This window comes from Artemia sp. Qi Xiang Cuo, chromosome 21 (genome assembly GCF_049724085.1).
Source record: "Artemia sp. Qi Xiang Cuo chromosome 21, ASM4972408v1, whole genome shotgun sequence".
Classification (NCBI taxonomy): domain Eukaryota; kingdom Metazoa; phylum Arthropoda; class Branchiopoda; order Anostraca; family Artemiidae; genus Artemia; species Artemia sp. Qi Xiang Cuo.
In genome coordinates, this window is record NC_142814.1 from 48,445,432 (window position 1) to 48,460,852 (window position 15,421).

At 35.4% G+C, this 15,421-nt stretch overlaps 1 protein-coding gene across 5 annotated transcripts in view; it reads left to right on the forward strand.

The window, feature by feature from the left end:
• Positions 1–15,421, forward strand: part of LOC148939651 (uncharacterized) — a 128,047-nt gene that overhangs the window by 76,605 nt on the left and 36,021 nt on the right. For 3 of the 5 annotated variants that reach the window (XM_089107050.1, XM_089107052.1, XM_089107051.1), the window contains 4 exons: positions 2,621–2,734; positions 5,090–5,244; positions 8,094–8,192; positions 12,653–12,750. In XM_089107050.1, coding sequence (XP_088963176.1) covers positions 2,621–2,734; positions 5,090–5,244; positions 8,094–8,192; positions 12,653–12,750 — 466 coding nt within the window. The remainder of the gene's footprint in view (positions 1–2,620; positions 2,735–5,089; positions 5,245–8,093; positions 8,193–12,652; positions 12,751–15,421) is intronic. The other 2 variants (XM_089107053.1, XM_089107054.1) reach the window with 1 other exon arrangement.

Here is a 15,421-nt window from a genome sequence, read left to right on the forward strand (position 1 = left end):
CTTTTTATCTACATAGATTTTTTCCCTTGCTCAATGGATAGCGCGTCGGACTGTCAATCCGAAGGTCACGGGTTTGACTCCTTCGAATTTTTATGACATTTTAATTTGTATGACGTCGTGAATTCTTGTAATAGTTGTAATAGATTCCGTTGAAGATGAGTGTCTGGGCTACATATTCAAAAGTTCGTAAAAGAATTTAATATGATATCCGATAGTATAGAACAATTTGTCGGTATAAATATGCGAGAATGTCTACCTAATAAAATAAACTGAAATTGAAGCTCTTAAATAACTGTCTTTGTTTTCATCGAGCAAAGCTTCATCCCCGGTACTCTCATCTTAATTTAGCATGTTATCTAAAAATGGATCCAAATGTACATTATTGATAATGCCCAGACAGCATGAATGCCCCTTGTATCTATGCAACGTAAATCGTAAGAATTTTGCTGCATGACTGTACAATTGTGTGAGACTGTACACAGTCTTGTACAGTAAAAGCACAGTCTTGTCCTAATGTTCCACCTTTGAATTTGTCCAAATCTTGCCTTCTTTCTTTCCTGCCATATTACAAATTAAGTAAGCCTCTCTGATTTTGGACTAGGAAAAAACCTTGTGAAATGTTTCTTCTTTTATAACTCATAAAAAAAGATTTGTTAAATGGGCCTTCAAGCAAACTAGAATAGTTAAAAAAAAGATGAAAAACGGATCTAAGCAAATTATGGAAGAATAAGGAAATAGAAAATGGTACTATCGCCAACATAAACCCCGTATACAATAAAGTGTCTCAGCCGCTGATGACAAGATCTCTAGTAACTAAATGTACAATTTTAGCTGCTTCTGTCAGATCAAAAAAAAAAAAAAAATTACTTTCTCTTCATGGTTGACTATTTCGGCTTTAGATCTTCTGTATATTATTTGTAGTATCATTTTGTTGTTGTGTTGTAATGATTTGTCAATATTTAAATCCTTTTGTTTTTCGAAAACACAGTATACAATCTTTAGATGTGGTAGTTCATGAATTTTGGTAATTATAATAATTTTTTATCTATTGTGTGCCTCATAATATTTTTTGTGTCCCTATCTATTTGGAATAAGTGAATAAATGGGAAGGAGTTTTCCCATCTTTGGTCATTTATGTTTGTCACGTTTTTGTAGTTGTCGAAGTGCATTTTTCTTTCTGTTGTTTCTTTTTGTTTTTCTTTTTTTACTCCGTCTTTGTGGGTTGCATAACGATGTTCCTTCTTAACGAAAAAATCTTTTTCGACAAACTCTTTTGTTCCACATGGTCACTGCAAAAGCTTATAAAAGAAGAATTGAAAAGAAATTGGGACTATTCTAGCCTTTAAAATTCTAAAAACGGGATAATTTGTTAATTTTTGTTCGTAATGAAGACAAAACAGTTTTTTTTTCACATCCAAGGTACAGCAGTGAACGGGGACAAGATAGGAACAGGTTGAGGCGGGTTGGATCGGGGTGGGGAATGTCTTTTCTGAAAAATATTGTCCCTACAAGGGTTTATCTGCTTTTTTTTAGAAATGGGGGCACAATATACGTTTTTTGTGCTCAAGCGTTTCTAATATAGATTTTCTATTTAGAAGAAAAGAATATGGAACTTTACCTTCTTTGAAAATTTGTCATGGGCTCTTTGTTGAATGAATTCAGTTTTATCTGATTCTTCACGGGAGTTGTCCGGGTGCCAGATGGATGAAGATATTGAAGATGAGGGTGGACAAAGGAAGTATAAATCCTTAAAGAACGGGAAGGAGTGATTCCAAGTTTATTTTAGAGCAAAAGGGGGTAATGAAATTTATTAGTCTGTGTGATGATATTTTTATCATGGTTACCACACATTAAATAAGAAGAAACTTTGACGCCAAGTAATTTAAAGGACATAGAAATTCTGGGACGGGTAGGATTATGAAAATGAAATTAATTAATAATTTTTTTTAGTATTGTCAGATGACGTTGTTCTAAGCTGTCAAAGTTATTTAGTAAGTAAACTCACCGCATATTTGAAGTTAATTATGGCCGAGAAAATTGGTTCCAATGATAAAATGCTACTTGCATGATATAGTCCCTACCGCTCAAGTTGTTCATTCATTAACGCATTATAGAACCGTTATTTTTTGGTTAGTTTCTTTCAGCTTAGCGGGAGAAGACAATGAGAAATGACAGGATAGACTGAAAATATATAATTTGGGCTATGTATTTGCACATTAGGGAGGGGTGGAGGTAAAGTATTTGGACAGTGTGAAGTTAGAAAACAATTCTTACTTCATAATATATTGAACAATTGTACCTAACACATTAGGCATACAGACCCGCTATACTTTACCCCCCCCCCCCTCCCCTCCTAATGTGCAAATATATAGCAATAATTCGTTGCTAAAGTATTACATTTTTATCATACTTATGTATATTTCATTAGGATTGAGCGTCAGAGAAACATATTAGAGGAATATTAGGTAGGGGCTATATCATACAAGTACCGATAAAATTGTTGGTATTATATGTTGAGTGGATGGTTAGGTAATGGCTTCCGGAGGTCCAAGATCTGTGTTTATGTACTAATTTTGAAGTTTATGGTATTTCGTTATTTATGTGCTTGTTGTTTTGTCAGGTGCGTGGTGAATTTGTAACATCATCAGATTCGATTTTGTTATCCGACTTGGGTCAGATAACTGCCTCACATTCCTTGATGTACGAAACAAGGAGGGATTCAGCTTTTGTAAAGGTTGGCTCTTTTGTATTTTGTATTTTGTCTTTTGTATTTCTCTCAGGTTGTACTATCATTAGTACCAACGAGAACAAGAGATTGCTTTTAGCTCCCTGGTAAAGCCTAGCCTTAATTTCATTAGTTCATGTCAGTAGTATACTTTCATTAACCAGTCATATTAGTCATGAAGAATTAACCCAGCCTTTTTGAATCCTGATTGGTTCTGCTGTGTAAAGTTTTAAGCCTAAGATGCATCTTTAAGCCAGTAAAACGAATGAAAAGTTTTTGAACCACAAGATTTTCTATAATTGGTCCCTCTGTTTCTCTGTGGTTTTACCATTTTCGTTGTTATTATTATTATTTGTATTTGCTTATGATGTGTCTTCATTTTTATTATTTCGACGAAGTCTTAAGTTTGCCTCGTTTCCTATTATGTTGTCTTTAATTTCCCTTGAAGTAATTTCTTTACGATCATAAATTGTATCAGGGATGATACTGAAAAGTTCTTAGTCGTCTTGAAGGAAACTTCAGACGGGCAGATGTACGGCAGTGCGCCTCGGGAGGGGGGGACTTCTGGAAAAGAGCCAATGTCTACCGCTTATAGGGATAATTTAAAAGAATATAGGAGTAAATCTAAATCTTTGTTTTGAGCATTGTATGTACGTAGAGTTTGGGTGGAGGGGGGGCTTGGGTTACTTGCACCCCCGAGGGTAGCCTAATATGGTCTAATGATTGATACAACATTGCATTTGATTTTGAGTTGAGTTAAGTTCATTGAATATATCCATAAATAGTCAATTTATTATGTATCAATTTATACCTATTTTCCAAGTTAAAATTGGCCAATTTGACCATTGGCTTTTAAGTGAAATATCACCAATTAAGTGACTTACGAAATAGTTACAAAATATAAAGCTTAGGAAAAAATGGAACTTGACTTGAATTCTTAAGATATAGGTTGAGGAAAAAATTTCCAATCAAAGTTGCTGGTTAACATTACAAAACTTTTCAAACGGTTCGTGGTAACGAACTGTAAGTAAGGAGCGAGTCTTTCCAACAGTTACTGAAACTTTAATAAAAGGAATTTTCTTCATTAAGTATAATGTTACCAATCAAAAGCTACGAGCCTGTAAAAAAGTTGTCTGATTTTTCAAAAAAGGGGGAAGCACCCCCAAAAAGTCAAGGGACGAAAATCACACAATCAGGTACAGAGTTTCAGGGAAATAACCTGTAGAGGTTTCAAGGTTCTATCTACGAAAATGTGGAATTTTGTAATTTTTCCCAGAAGAAAGTTCACGGATGCGTGCTTATTTGTTGCTGTTTTTTTTTTTTTTATCTCAGGGGTAACTGTATCGAACCGGTGGTCCTAGAAGATCGGGAGAGGGCTCATTCAAAAGGAAATTGAAATGTTGAGTGCCCTAGTTAAATGAGCAAAAAACTCCGAGGGCAGCTAGCCCCCCTCCCAACCCCTCTTTTCCCCCAAAGACATTCGATCAAAATTTTGAGATAGCCATTTGATTCAGTATAGTTGAAACGTCCAATAACTATGGCTTTAGGGATTACAAGGTCCCCCATAGTCCCTGGGGAAAGGTTTCCGACCTAGTTGTATTTCTAGTAGAATAATCATGCAAAGAAGTGTTTCATATAAAATTATATAAAACAATGAAGGAGGCAACCCCTTAAGATATTGCTAAGTAAGTACAGCATTTAGTGCTAACTCAGGGGATGGGGGGAATAGTTACCCACTAGATTTTGGAAAAATACTTTCTTGGATTTTTCATTTATAGAAATCGGAAAAAGCAATATTCCACCCTCACCCTCATACGTTCTAAAAAAAATTGCCATTTGAGAGAGTAAGAAAAAATTTTCCCATGCCATTCTTCCTTACATTTTTGTGAATTGGTGCTCCTGACACAGCAGCCCGATGATCATTAACTGTCCTAACCATCTGAATGAATCAGTGTCCTTTTGGGGCAGTAATTATTTGGTTTAAAACATTTTTATTAATTCCTTGGAAGGAATTTCATGAAGGATTCAACTTTAAAAAAAAAGTAGTACTACTGACAGGCCCACAAAAATAATTCAAAGGTTCAAGGGACTGCCATTACCTCCTGTCCTAATTGATTAATCTACATCTAATATAGAAACTATGCATTATATTCAGTTCTCCAACTCCAGTGACAACAATTACTAGTCTATATACTTCTAAGTAAAAAATTTTAGTTTTTAGAAATGATTTTTGGAACTTGATTAGCATCAAGTTTGATTCCTCTGTATTTAGAATAGTTTTTATCCAACGTGAGTACACTCTTGAGTGGCAAAGCCCCCTATTCCCTCATCTGTGGATTTACTTTTAGCTTTTATATTTTTTAGACAAAAGTGAGCGGGAGTGCTTCAACTGACCTTGACTACGTTGACAGAGGACAGCTAGTGCAGTCCCGACTGGGTCTCATTTCGCAGGCTTTTATGGTCCTATTAGCAGTTAGCCTCCTCATGTCTGATACACTTGGCGAATTATGGAGAGACAAGTACCTCGTTTCTTTTCCTTTTTGCTTTTCCTTTTCCTTTATTGTTATCTATGGATGTTTAAGGAGAGTTTTGGAATCTCCCAGGTTCTAAATGTGGTCTGAAAGCGATATACACCATGTCAACATCCCCTACCATAGCTACCATATGCAGGTGTAACAGGCTATATTACTTTATTTCACTCGCTTTTTTGGTGTTTTTCGAGTTTATTTAACAACTAAGATAATTTTTGCCAAATAGTAGCTCATTTATTTCTGAATTCTTTTATTTTGTTAATTAATTTGAATTTTTAAGAGGGGTGCTTAAAACATACACGTACTGACCTAAGAAAAAAAATGATGAAAAATTTACTATTTATTATGAAATAACTTATTATTTATAAAAATAAAGTCTATCAAAAATTTACTATGCTGCTTAGAATCTTTGAGAACATGTCTGCTTTTCTTGACAGGTTCCTGGGCTACTATTTTGATAACTATTATCAATCGACAGATTCGTACTAATTTTCAGTGACATCCCACCCCTATCAGTGACTGGAGATAATTCAATGAGTCCCCTGAAGATAGGGTAAAAACTTTTCGGCTGATCGGACTAAAGCTTGCATCCTTAATATTTTTGTCCAGGGGAGGGGGAATAAGTAGACTGAAGACTGAAAACTATTTTTTGTCTATGTGCTGGAATCTTTCAGAGCGCTCCTGGAGTTTCGTATTTTCAGGAGAAGGAGGGATTTAAGGGGTAATTCCATAAGCTCTTGGATTGTATCAGTTTATAACGCTAGTATTATATTTCCATAAACTCATCTCTATAATACTCTTTGACCTTGACCCTTCTGAATAATTTTTTTTCTATTTAGGTTTGTATTTGTGCAAGTGAACCTCTCTTCTCCACCCCTATCAGCCATTGGAAAATGTCACCTTAAATCTATGGTCGTTATGTGAATGTTTAACTACTTTTATGAACTTTTATCAAGAATGATAGTGCTCTTTTAAGTTTATGATATTCACACAGTAATTTATTCAGTTTAAAACGCGCATGTTTAACTTTAGAATAAAGAAGGGGGATTGAAGGTAGTGGCAACCCTCTTCATGTTTGATGATGTAGGCTGGTTTTAAGTTTTGAAGTTGTTCTGTTCTCTCGTCTGGGCAAAACTTGTACTAAACAAATAAAACTTTACACATGGAATATGAAATATATAAATCCAACCGTCTGTGCAGTAAATCTCAGTCTGCACATTAATATGCTTTATAGTTAAATAAATTTTGGTTCCTTTTGGAGTGTACATTTATAGACCCTCAGATGGGAGTATATTCTTTGAAAATTGTTAGATCCGTACATGACATTTCAATCCCTTAAACTGAATGACTTAATCCCTTAATCTCATTATAATCAGAAAAACAAACACTCGGCACTAAACCTCACAAAGGCTTCATGGCCTGTAAAAGAGGAGGGAGGTGTAAATACTCTTTAAAACTCATATTAAAAAAAAGAGAAAAGACAGAAAAATACTTCAGTGATTTATAAGATTTTATTCTGATGACTAAGAAAAACTAGCCTGACTCCAGATAAAAAAAAAAAAAAAAATGTAGAAGTTAAACCCTATTTGGCAACAAAACGTTGAATCAAAAAAATCAACTTGAATGACAATCAAATTTTGGGTCATCTTGAGTTTGGGCGAAAACAGGCTGTTTACTGTAATTTGGCTGCTACAAATTTAAAACAGTCCTCCAATTCATGTAAGATCAGACGTAACGTCTGTGTCTCCTCCCCATCGTCTGGCTCCTCCCCATCCCTCTTCCTCCTAAAGTATTTAGTCGGCTTGTAAATTCGTCTAAAAGACAGTGTCTAAAAAGTAAAGTTTCATATTCAGTTGAGATAATCGTAGTGGCATTATAAGCGATCTGAGTTATTTGTTGAGAGATTGGATATCAATGCTATTAAACTAGTTTAGTAGCAAGTGAGAATTTTACTGAAAAAAGATGAGTGGTTCCTTAAGTACATTCATTACTGACATAATGCTGTTTGTTATCAGTACTTTTCATGTTTATTTTGTGATTTCTTATATTTGTTTATTATTCATGTCTTTTTTCTTTTATTTGTACTCCAATACGACCCTTTTAGGTGTCTTTCGGGAATAAATATGCCACCATCATCATCATTATCCCGAAGAAGGAAAAAATTTTACCTTTTAAAGAACAAGTTTTTTTTTAATTTCATCACAAAAGCCCTTTATTATCTCTTAACTGTGTGTTATCACTTGAAAACTCCGTAAAATAGGGACATGTACCCAGTCATTCCTCGGTTCCCAAATTTTCCCTGAAAAAACAATGGGTTTTTGAAGTCTCAAAGAAAATTAATGATGACGACTGTTCATGGCTTGTATTTTATGTTAATAATTGCGCATTTATGAATGTGAAATTTTGGTTTTGGAAAACCCTCACTCAGGAGAATTTCTATTCGGGAAAACACCAAAAACTTCAGACACTGTTTATACCCAAAATTACAAAAAGAATTAGGACTATTGAATCTTTAATAATTTGATTATATTTTTTTCTCGAGTTTCTCTTCTTTTTTTAAAGTGTTAACCATACTGGTAACTAAACCACTTAACATACCATGGTCTAGAGTTCTTTCTTCTTTATTACTCTTTTTTTTGAAGTGATAACCATCCTGGTAACTTAACCACTTAACATACCATGGTCTAGAGTTCTTTCTTCTTTATTTCTCTTCTTTTTTGAAGTGTTAACCATCCTGGTAACTTAACCACTTAACATACCATGGTCTAGAGTTCTTTTTTTAGCATTTTGTGTTTGCTAGGTCAGTGAATATGTGCTAAATAATCAAAATCTTTTAGAGTTGGCTTATTTAGTCGAAACACCCACGACCTTGTTTTCCGAATTGCCGAAATTGGCGTTGTACTTTGGTTTCCTTGTGTGCTATGGAATTGTATGAGGTACGTTCTTGTTCCCTTTCTATTCAATGTTTTTTCCTAATTTATTTTCCCCTGTTTGTTCGTTGCTTTTCTTATTTATAGATAAACTGGAACAACCAGACCGAAGAACACGGGGAAATAATAAGGGAGAAAATTCTACCGTTTTACTAGGAATTAAAAACTGCTAGCGTCACTGATAGTGCAGTATTTCCCAACAGAACTAGAAAAAGTAAAGATGTCTATTCAAATGTTGAAAACAAACAAAATCTGAATTTCTATAATCTTATTTTATTTAAAACCAGCCTAAAATCTCATCAAATAAACGGATTCGTTTTATTTGAAACAATTTGTTTTCTTGTAAAATAGGTGGGACTTGGCTTGTATATAGAATGTAGGCTAGTTACAAAAAAAGTAATAATAAACAAATACAAGGCTTAGTTTTTATTAGAATTTACTTTCTATTGTCTTAGTCATCTGTTATTTATCATATATAACACGTATTTAACATGGTGTATTTTCATCTTATAATTTAGCTTATAACAATTTAATTTATTTACTTTAGCAAATAATTTAGCCTATATTTAGCTATTTATAATATAGCCTATATTTACCCATCGATAATTTAGCTTATTTTTAGCCAATAATTTATCCTATAGCCAGCTATAGTTTAGCTTATTGGATGTTGCTGTCAATATAAACACAACTAGATACTTAAATTGTAAACGTGGCTACTTTCTGACACCAATGTTGTCATTATGGCCTCGTACTTCTTATTTTTATTGGAGGAGGGGCATTAATAATGGTGAAACCAAACGGAAATTAAACCAATGGATACTACTCCCACCCTATGTATTTGATTAGATATGGACCAATTACTTCATAAGTTTTGTACTGTCAATTTATCAGGCAAGTTTTTCAAGAACTTTTATACCATGTCAAAAAGTAAACCCTGAAACCCTGTGAAAATGTAAATCCTGAAACCCTGTCAAAACGTAAATCCTGAAACCCCGTGAAAATGTAAACCCTGAAACCTTGTCAAAATGTAAATCCTGAAGCCCTGTCAAAATGTAAACCCTGAAATTCCGTGAAAATGTAAACCCTGAAACCCTGTCAAAATGTAAACCCTGAAACCCTGTCAAAACATAAACCCTGAAACCCTGTGAAAATGTAAATCCTGAAACCCTTTCAAAACGTTTCTCCTGAAATCCTGTCAAAATGTAAACCCTGAAACCCTGTGAAAATGTAAATCCTGAAACCCTTTCAAAACGTAAATCCTGAAATCCTGTCAAAATGTAAACCCTGATACCCTTGTCAAAATGTAAATCCTGAAACCCTTTCAAAACGTAAACCCTGAAATCCTGTCAAAACGTAAACCCTGTCAAAATGTAAACCCTGAAACTCCTGTCAAAATGTAAACCCTGTGAAAATGTAAATCCGGAAACCCTTTCAAAACGTAAACCCTAAAATACTGTCAAAATTTAAACCCTGAAACCCCGTCAAAATCTAAATTCTGAAACCCTTTCAAAACGTAAACCCTGATATCCTGTCAAAATATAAATCCTGAAACCCTGTCAAGATGTAAACCCTGAAACCCTGTCAAAATGTAAACCCGGAGAGATTCGTGACTTGTAAATATGTTTGTATATTAACACAACCACGATGAAACAATAATTCAAGTTCGAATACATATATGGAATCGCCACTTATTGCCTTTGATAGAAGGATGTGCCGAAAGGAACCCAGAGACTATAGACAACGAGATCTTAGCTTAAGACTCTGTCGATATTGGAAAGGCATAGACTGAGATATATTTGACGCGGTTGGTGAGATTTAGTCAATCAATTGTTAACCTAAAAATTACGGTGTGATTTTGTACAGCTGTTAACAGAACAGAATCCCCAAAGAGTGTAGATACAAGGAACTTATAAGAATGGAAAATGGCAGTGGCGTTGTTGTCTCCAACGCCATTTAGCATTTGGTGTTTCTTAGATTTTTTTTTTCATTTTTTTATAACATTCAATCAAAGTGAGTGATGCCAGCAAGCTTATGTAGCGATTTCGTTCCAAAACTGTCAATAGGAGTTTGTTGTTTTCTTTTGACTCTCATGACTCCGCTCTGTATGTTGCGTGCTGAGGCCAAGGCAAAATGTCATTTTAAGATTCGTTTGCGGATGTCAGCTCACTTCTTAGAAAGACGAAGTTGTTCACCCATTCAAGCACATCCGTGTTTCTTTTTTTTAACGTTGCAATTATGTGTTTATTTTTTTCAAAGATGAGATCAGGCTTTTATTGCTGTACTAATTTTGCGAATCGCTCTAATTACAGTAATTTTACCTTATCAAATTAAAAAATTGCAAAAATTGTCAAATTGTAGACGCCGCTGGAGATTTTTTTGCAACACTAGCGCCAGTTTACTCTTTTATAAGTTACCCATATTCTTTAGTGTAGATCAGATCACCAGTTATTTTGAATTTTAAAAATATAATACTTTTTTCTTTTTTGTCAAAAGGCAAAGTTATTTGTGTGTGTGAGTATTTCAACGCTGGTAAAGCCATATACGAAACTGATACAAATAAGCATAATAAATAAGCAAATATAAATAAATAAAAACTTCCTATTTGTGAGCCTTTAAACCATTTAAAATAAAATTACTCTCGCTACTTTATATAGCTAGAAGACATCGATTTAAGAATCTCCAGTAGCAGCTCATCATTTCTACCCAGAGCTGTTCAGGGGGGGGGGGGTGAGTGACCGGAGCAAGCTGCCCCTGCGCTAGGGGGTTGGCCACTTTCATAATTTTTTTTTTATTTTGATTAGACTTTTTTGCCGGTATTTGAGTCGACAGGGATGTGCTGTAAAATTTTCACCAGGTGCCACCAACCCTGGGAACGAGAGTTTCTACCATCCATCTCTCCAAATACAGCATAGTGGGCAAATTTGCAGTCTAATTGGAAAATTTATTCTCCTCCAATTTGTTATAAGCGGTGAACAATTAGCTAGCATCTTAGTTCAAATTCTTATATATTTAATTAGTTAATTTAACTTGAAATAATCAAACAGTTCCTGAACAGTTCGTTGGAACGAACTGTAAGTAAGGAGCGATTCGGCCCAATAATAATTGGACCTCTAAGAGAAGAAATTTTGATAAAAATGTATTCATTAACAGAATTGGCTTCCTATGCTGCCTCCAAGGGACAAAAGAATCTGAACTATGAATTATTTTTTAGATGTTATGTATCGATCGTCATCCGAATTCAATTAAAGTCAAATATGTAAAATTCTATTAGTTGCAATATTAGGGGTAAGTATGTCCTGTTTTGTCTCATAGCTTGGGGATTTACTTGGAATTCCAGAAAAGTTTTTTCTTTTTTTTGAGGGGGGACTTGGTGGTAAGGAGATTCAGGATTTTGGCGGAAGTGAGACAGTGTTTTATTTTCATCACGCCTTATAAAACATTATATACTACGGCTCTAGTGATTGAAGTACTGTCTTAGCGAATATTTAGCCCATATTACTAATAGCTTTATGACTATAATTTGCCAACATGACTGCTTAATATTGACTAATATTTGGCTGTATGACTGTAATTTATATTTGTCTAATTTGACTAATATTTGGCTATGTGACTAATCTTCAGTGAAATATAGGCAAAAATTTAAACAAAGATAGCCAATAAAAAAATATCAAAACCCCTTAAAAAACTAAATCCCTAAAAGCTCAAAATCAGGGTATCTTTTGGACTAAGTTGATAAATTTTAAATATGACATGAATTAATGTAAACATTAATTAAAAAACAACTAAAACATTAAAAAACAACTAAGCAAAAGATGTAAATATCATCTTTGTCGTTTCAGTAACAGCTGCACGCTTGATCTCCTTTCCCTACAGAACTTAACAATATCCTTAATTTTAAGGAATGCCTTAGGGGAAATATATTCTGAAATAAGACATGTCATCATAGCTAAATAGTTCAACATCCCACCAACATTACCCTGTATCCAGTGATAAATAGTCACTACCATTTCCCCGGGCCCAGTTGGGGCCATGGTATCCCCAGAGGCGTGGTTATTAGAACTTTTGACAAGTTTGAACTAGTGGGCTATTTATGAACTTCGGTCAGTTTTGTGAAGGGGCATTTTTAAAGGATAAAGGAGGCTCTTTGTCCTCCAAGTATTTTTCAACGTGCCCTGAAAGTTTATGCTTAATACCTCAGCCGTTCCTAAGACATTGTTGATGCGCTCTTTTCACAACCAACTTGAACATAGATTGTTTTGATTTCAATATCCTCCTCAGCACTTTCTGAAAGTAGTCGCAGCTAGTTGTAGTTGCAACCGCAAAAGCAGTAGTAGTCGTCTTGGAAGTTTTGAGTTATTACCCTTTGACGTTCTAAGATATTGCAGATATGATCTATTCTATATAATTAAAAGTAAGTTATATTGCTGTAAATAGTTGTTCTAATTTAATATTTGCATTTGTTCTAGACCCGAGGAATTATGGATTTTGAATCCGCGGCGTCTCCTTAAAGATTTTGTCACCAAGAGGAAAATTGAGATTATTCCGTCTGAGCCCCGACCTGCAAGTATGTATAGTTTTTTATTATTCTGAGCCGTGTTTTCAGGCTCAGCGGGTTCGAACACGGGTTGTTCTCGCCTAGTGCATCAAGCGTTGTACATTACTGCATCTAGTGCATCAAACACGGGGTTGAAGCTTCGAACCCGCTGAAACTAGACGAAAAGCTAGAAACTTGAAACTATACGAGAACAACCCGTGTTCGAACCCGCTGAGCCTGAAAACGCGTCTCTGATAATTGGTATCTATAATTGGCAGTTGTTTTCCGAATTTTATTCTTCACACTAAGAAGAAACGGCAGTTTCATGCCACTTTTGTGACGCCAAATCAAATGCTTCAGTTTTTTTTGTTTTTTTTTGGATTCTAGGGTTCGATGCAGAAAGGTCGGGCGACATGCTGGCTACTAGTCCCTGTAAGAAAGACCAAATACCTAGAACGTCGATTCGACGACCTATGTGCCAGTGATGGCTCTGGAATATCCTTACGCTTTTTATGTATAACCGGTAAGTTTCCCCCGAATACGGTCCTTTGGCCAATCTTGGGAGAAGGAAGGGGAGCTATCATGCTACAAAATAAGGCACAAATTCTATTGTGACACAAAATAAATACTGCAGTTGAAACTAATGGTGTAATTTTGTCAAATTCTGGGGGGGGGGGGGGTATCTTGGAAACAACTGTTCCAAATCAAGTGAAAATGACAGTGAAAACTATCAGCCGTATAGTGACATGAAGGTAAAGATATACAAAAGAATTACTAAAGTATGACCCATCTCTGTGGATGCTTGAATTATGCAGGCTTATCTTAGTTTTGACAATATTTTTGAAGACACTAAATTCCAGCGGGGACGGGGTAGACTGGGGTCTGGGAGGAGGGGACAAACCGAGGTCGTATCTGGAAGTAACGCAGCGAATGGGGGACAAAGCAGGGATGGGCTCAGAAACAGCTCGAGGCGGCAGTAATCTGGATGGGGAGTGACGTTTGGGGAAAATACTTGCCGTCCGAGGGTTTGTTATGGTATTTTTTTGCAAAACGGAGGCACAACGAAACCCTCCTTTGCTCCAGGGTTTTCAGACTAGCTCTTTTTAGGAGCAGAGAGTACGGCACCTTGCCTTCTTTGAAAATTATTCGTCTGGGATAGGCAGTTGACCCTCTGCCCTTCGTTGAAACGTGAAGTACCAGGGATGTGAAAATAAATGGCCTGTTGCTCCTTGAGCCCATCTTAGTTCTATCCATAAGTAAAAACCGGTGTTCGAAGATTCTACTTTTGCTTGTTTCAAAATTATAGTATTTAGGGCAGTAAAACATTTTCGTCGATGTTGGCGGGTTTTCGACTATGTGACCACGTCAACCGTGAAAATAAAGAAGCCAAAGTAATTAATTAGATTTGAATAATGTTCGTTTGTAAAAAAAAATTGAAAAATTGAAAAAAATTTTTTTTTTTTAAAAGTTCGTTTGTAAAAAAAACAATCAATTATTTCCTTAAGACAACTGCTTGTACACAGAGGTCTTTCAAAGAGCACACTGCTTGCATACAGAGGTCTTTCAAACAGTTCTTGGTAACGAACTGTAAGTAAGGAGTGACACGGCTCAATAGTAACCGAAGCTCTAAAAAACGGATTTTTAATACCAATAAATATATCAAAAGAATCGGCTTATCATGCCAATTCCAAATATATAAAGTTCATTAAGGTTAATGTTACCTATATAAGGCTACAAGCCTGAGAAAGTTTACATGATTTTAAAAAAGAGGGGAAACCCTCTAAAAGTGAAAGAATCTTAATGAAAATTACACCATCAGACTCACCATATCAGAGAATTCGACCGTAGAGGTTTCAAGTTCCTATCTGCAAAAACGGGGAATTTTTAGTTTTTGTCAGAAGAAAAATCGTATCGAACCAATGGTCCTAGGACATCGGGAGAGGCTCATTTGAATGGAAATGAAAAGTTTAAGAGTTATTGTTAAGTTACCAAAAATATTGGAGGGCAACTAGCCCTCCAATATTTTCCCCCAAAATCCTTGGATTTTGATATAGCTATTTTGTTCAGCATAGTTGAAAAGTCCCAAAACTATGCCTTTGGAAAAAACTTGCCCCCACCCAGCCTCTGGGGGTAAGTCTTTGGCAAGTCTTTAAGCTATAAAATTTGTCTATTGTTACGTATAGTATTTGTTTTTGGGAATTATATAGGCATTTTTCGGGGTGGGGCGGGGGGGAATTTTGTGCTTGGGGCAGGTTTCCACGGGGACTATTTTCCGTGTGGAAGGGAATTTCCGGGGGTGAACTTTTCAGGGAAAATTTTACACACTGGGGGGACTTGACAGAATTCCTATAAAAAATTATTTTTATTTGTCTAACCTTCTTTTTGCCTACTCAATTTTGCATGAAAACATGTTCCAAGGAAAATTTTCAGCGTGTTTGGATTTTTGGGAAATAATTTCCACGGAAGGAGGGGATCTCCGGAGTGATCGCAAAAACTATCAGAACTTAATCCTTTTCAAATGAAAGTGTGTTAAGGAGAATTTTTCGGGCTGAATCTTTTGCAAGAAATTTTATGGAGGAGAGAGCAGGGCTGCAACAAAGTCCCTAAAATCAAGTGAAGGTCCCTATTGGCCCCTTAAATTGATAAAGATCCCTAAAGTCCATTTTCTTGCTTTGGTTTAAAGCTCCATATCCTGAAGGCT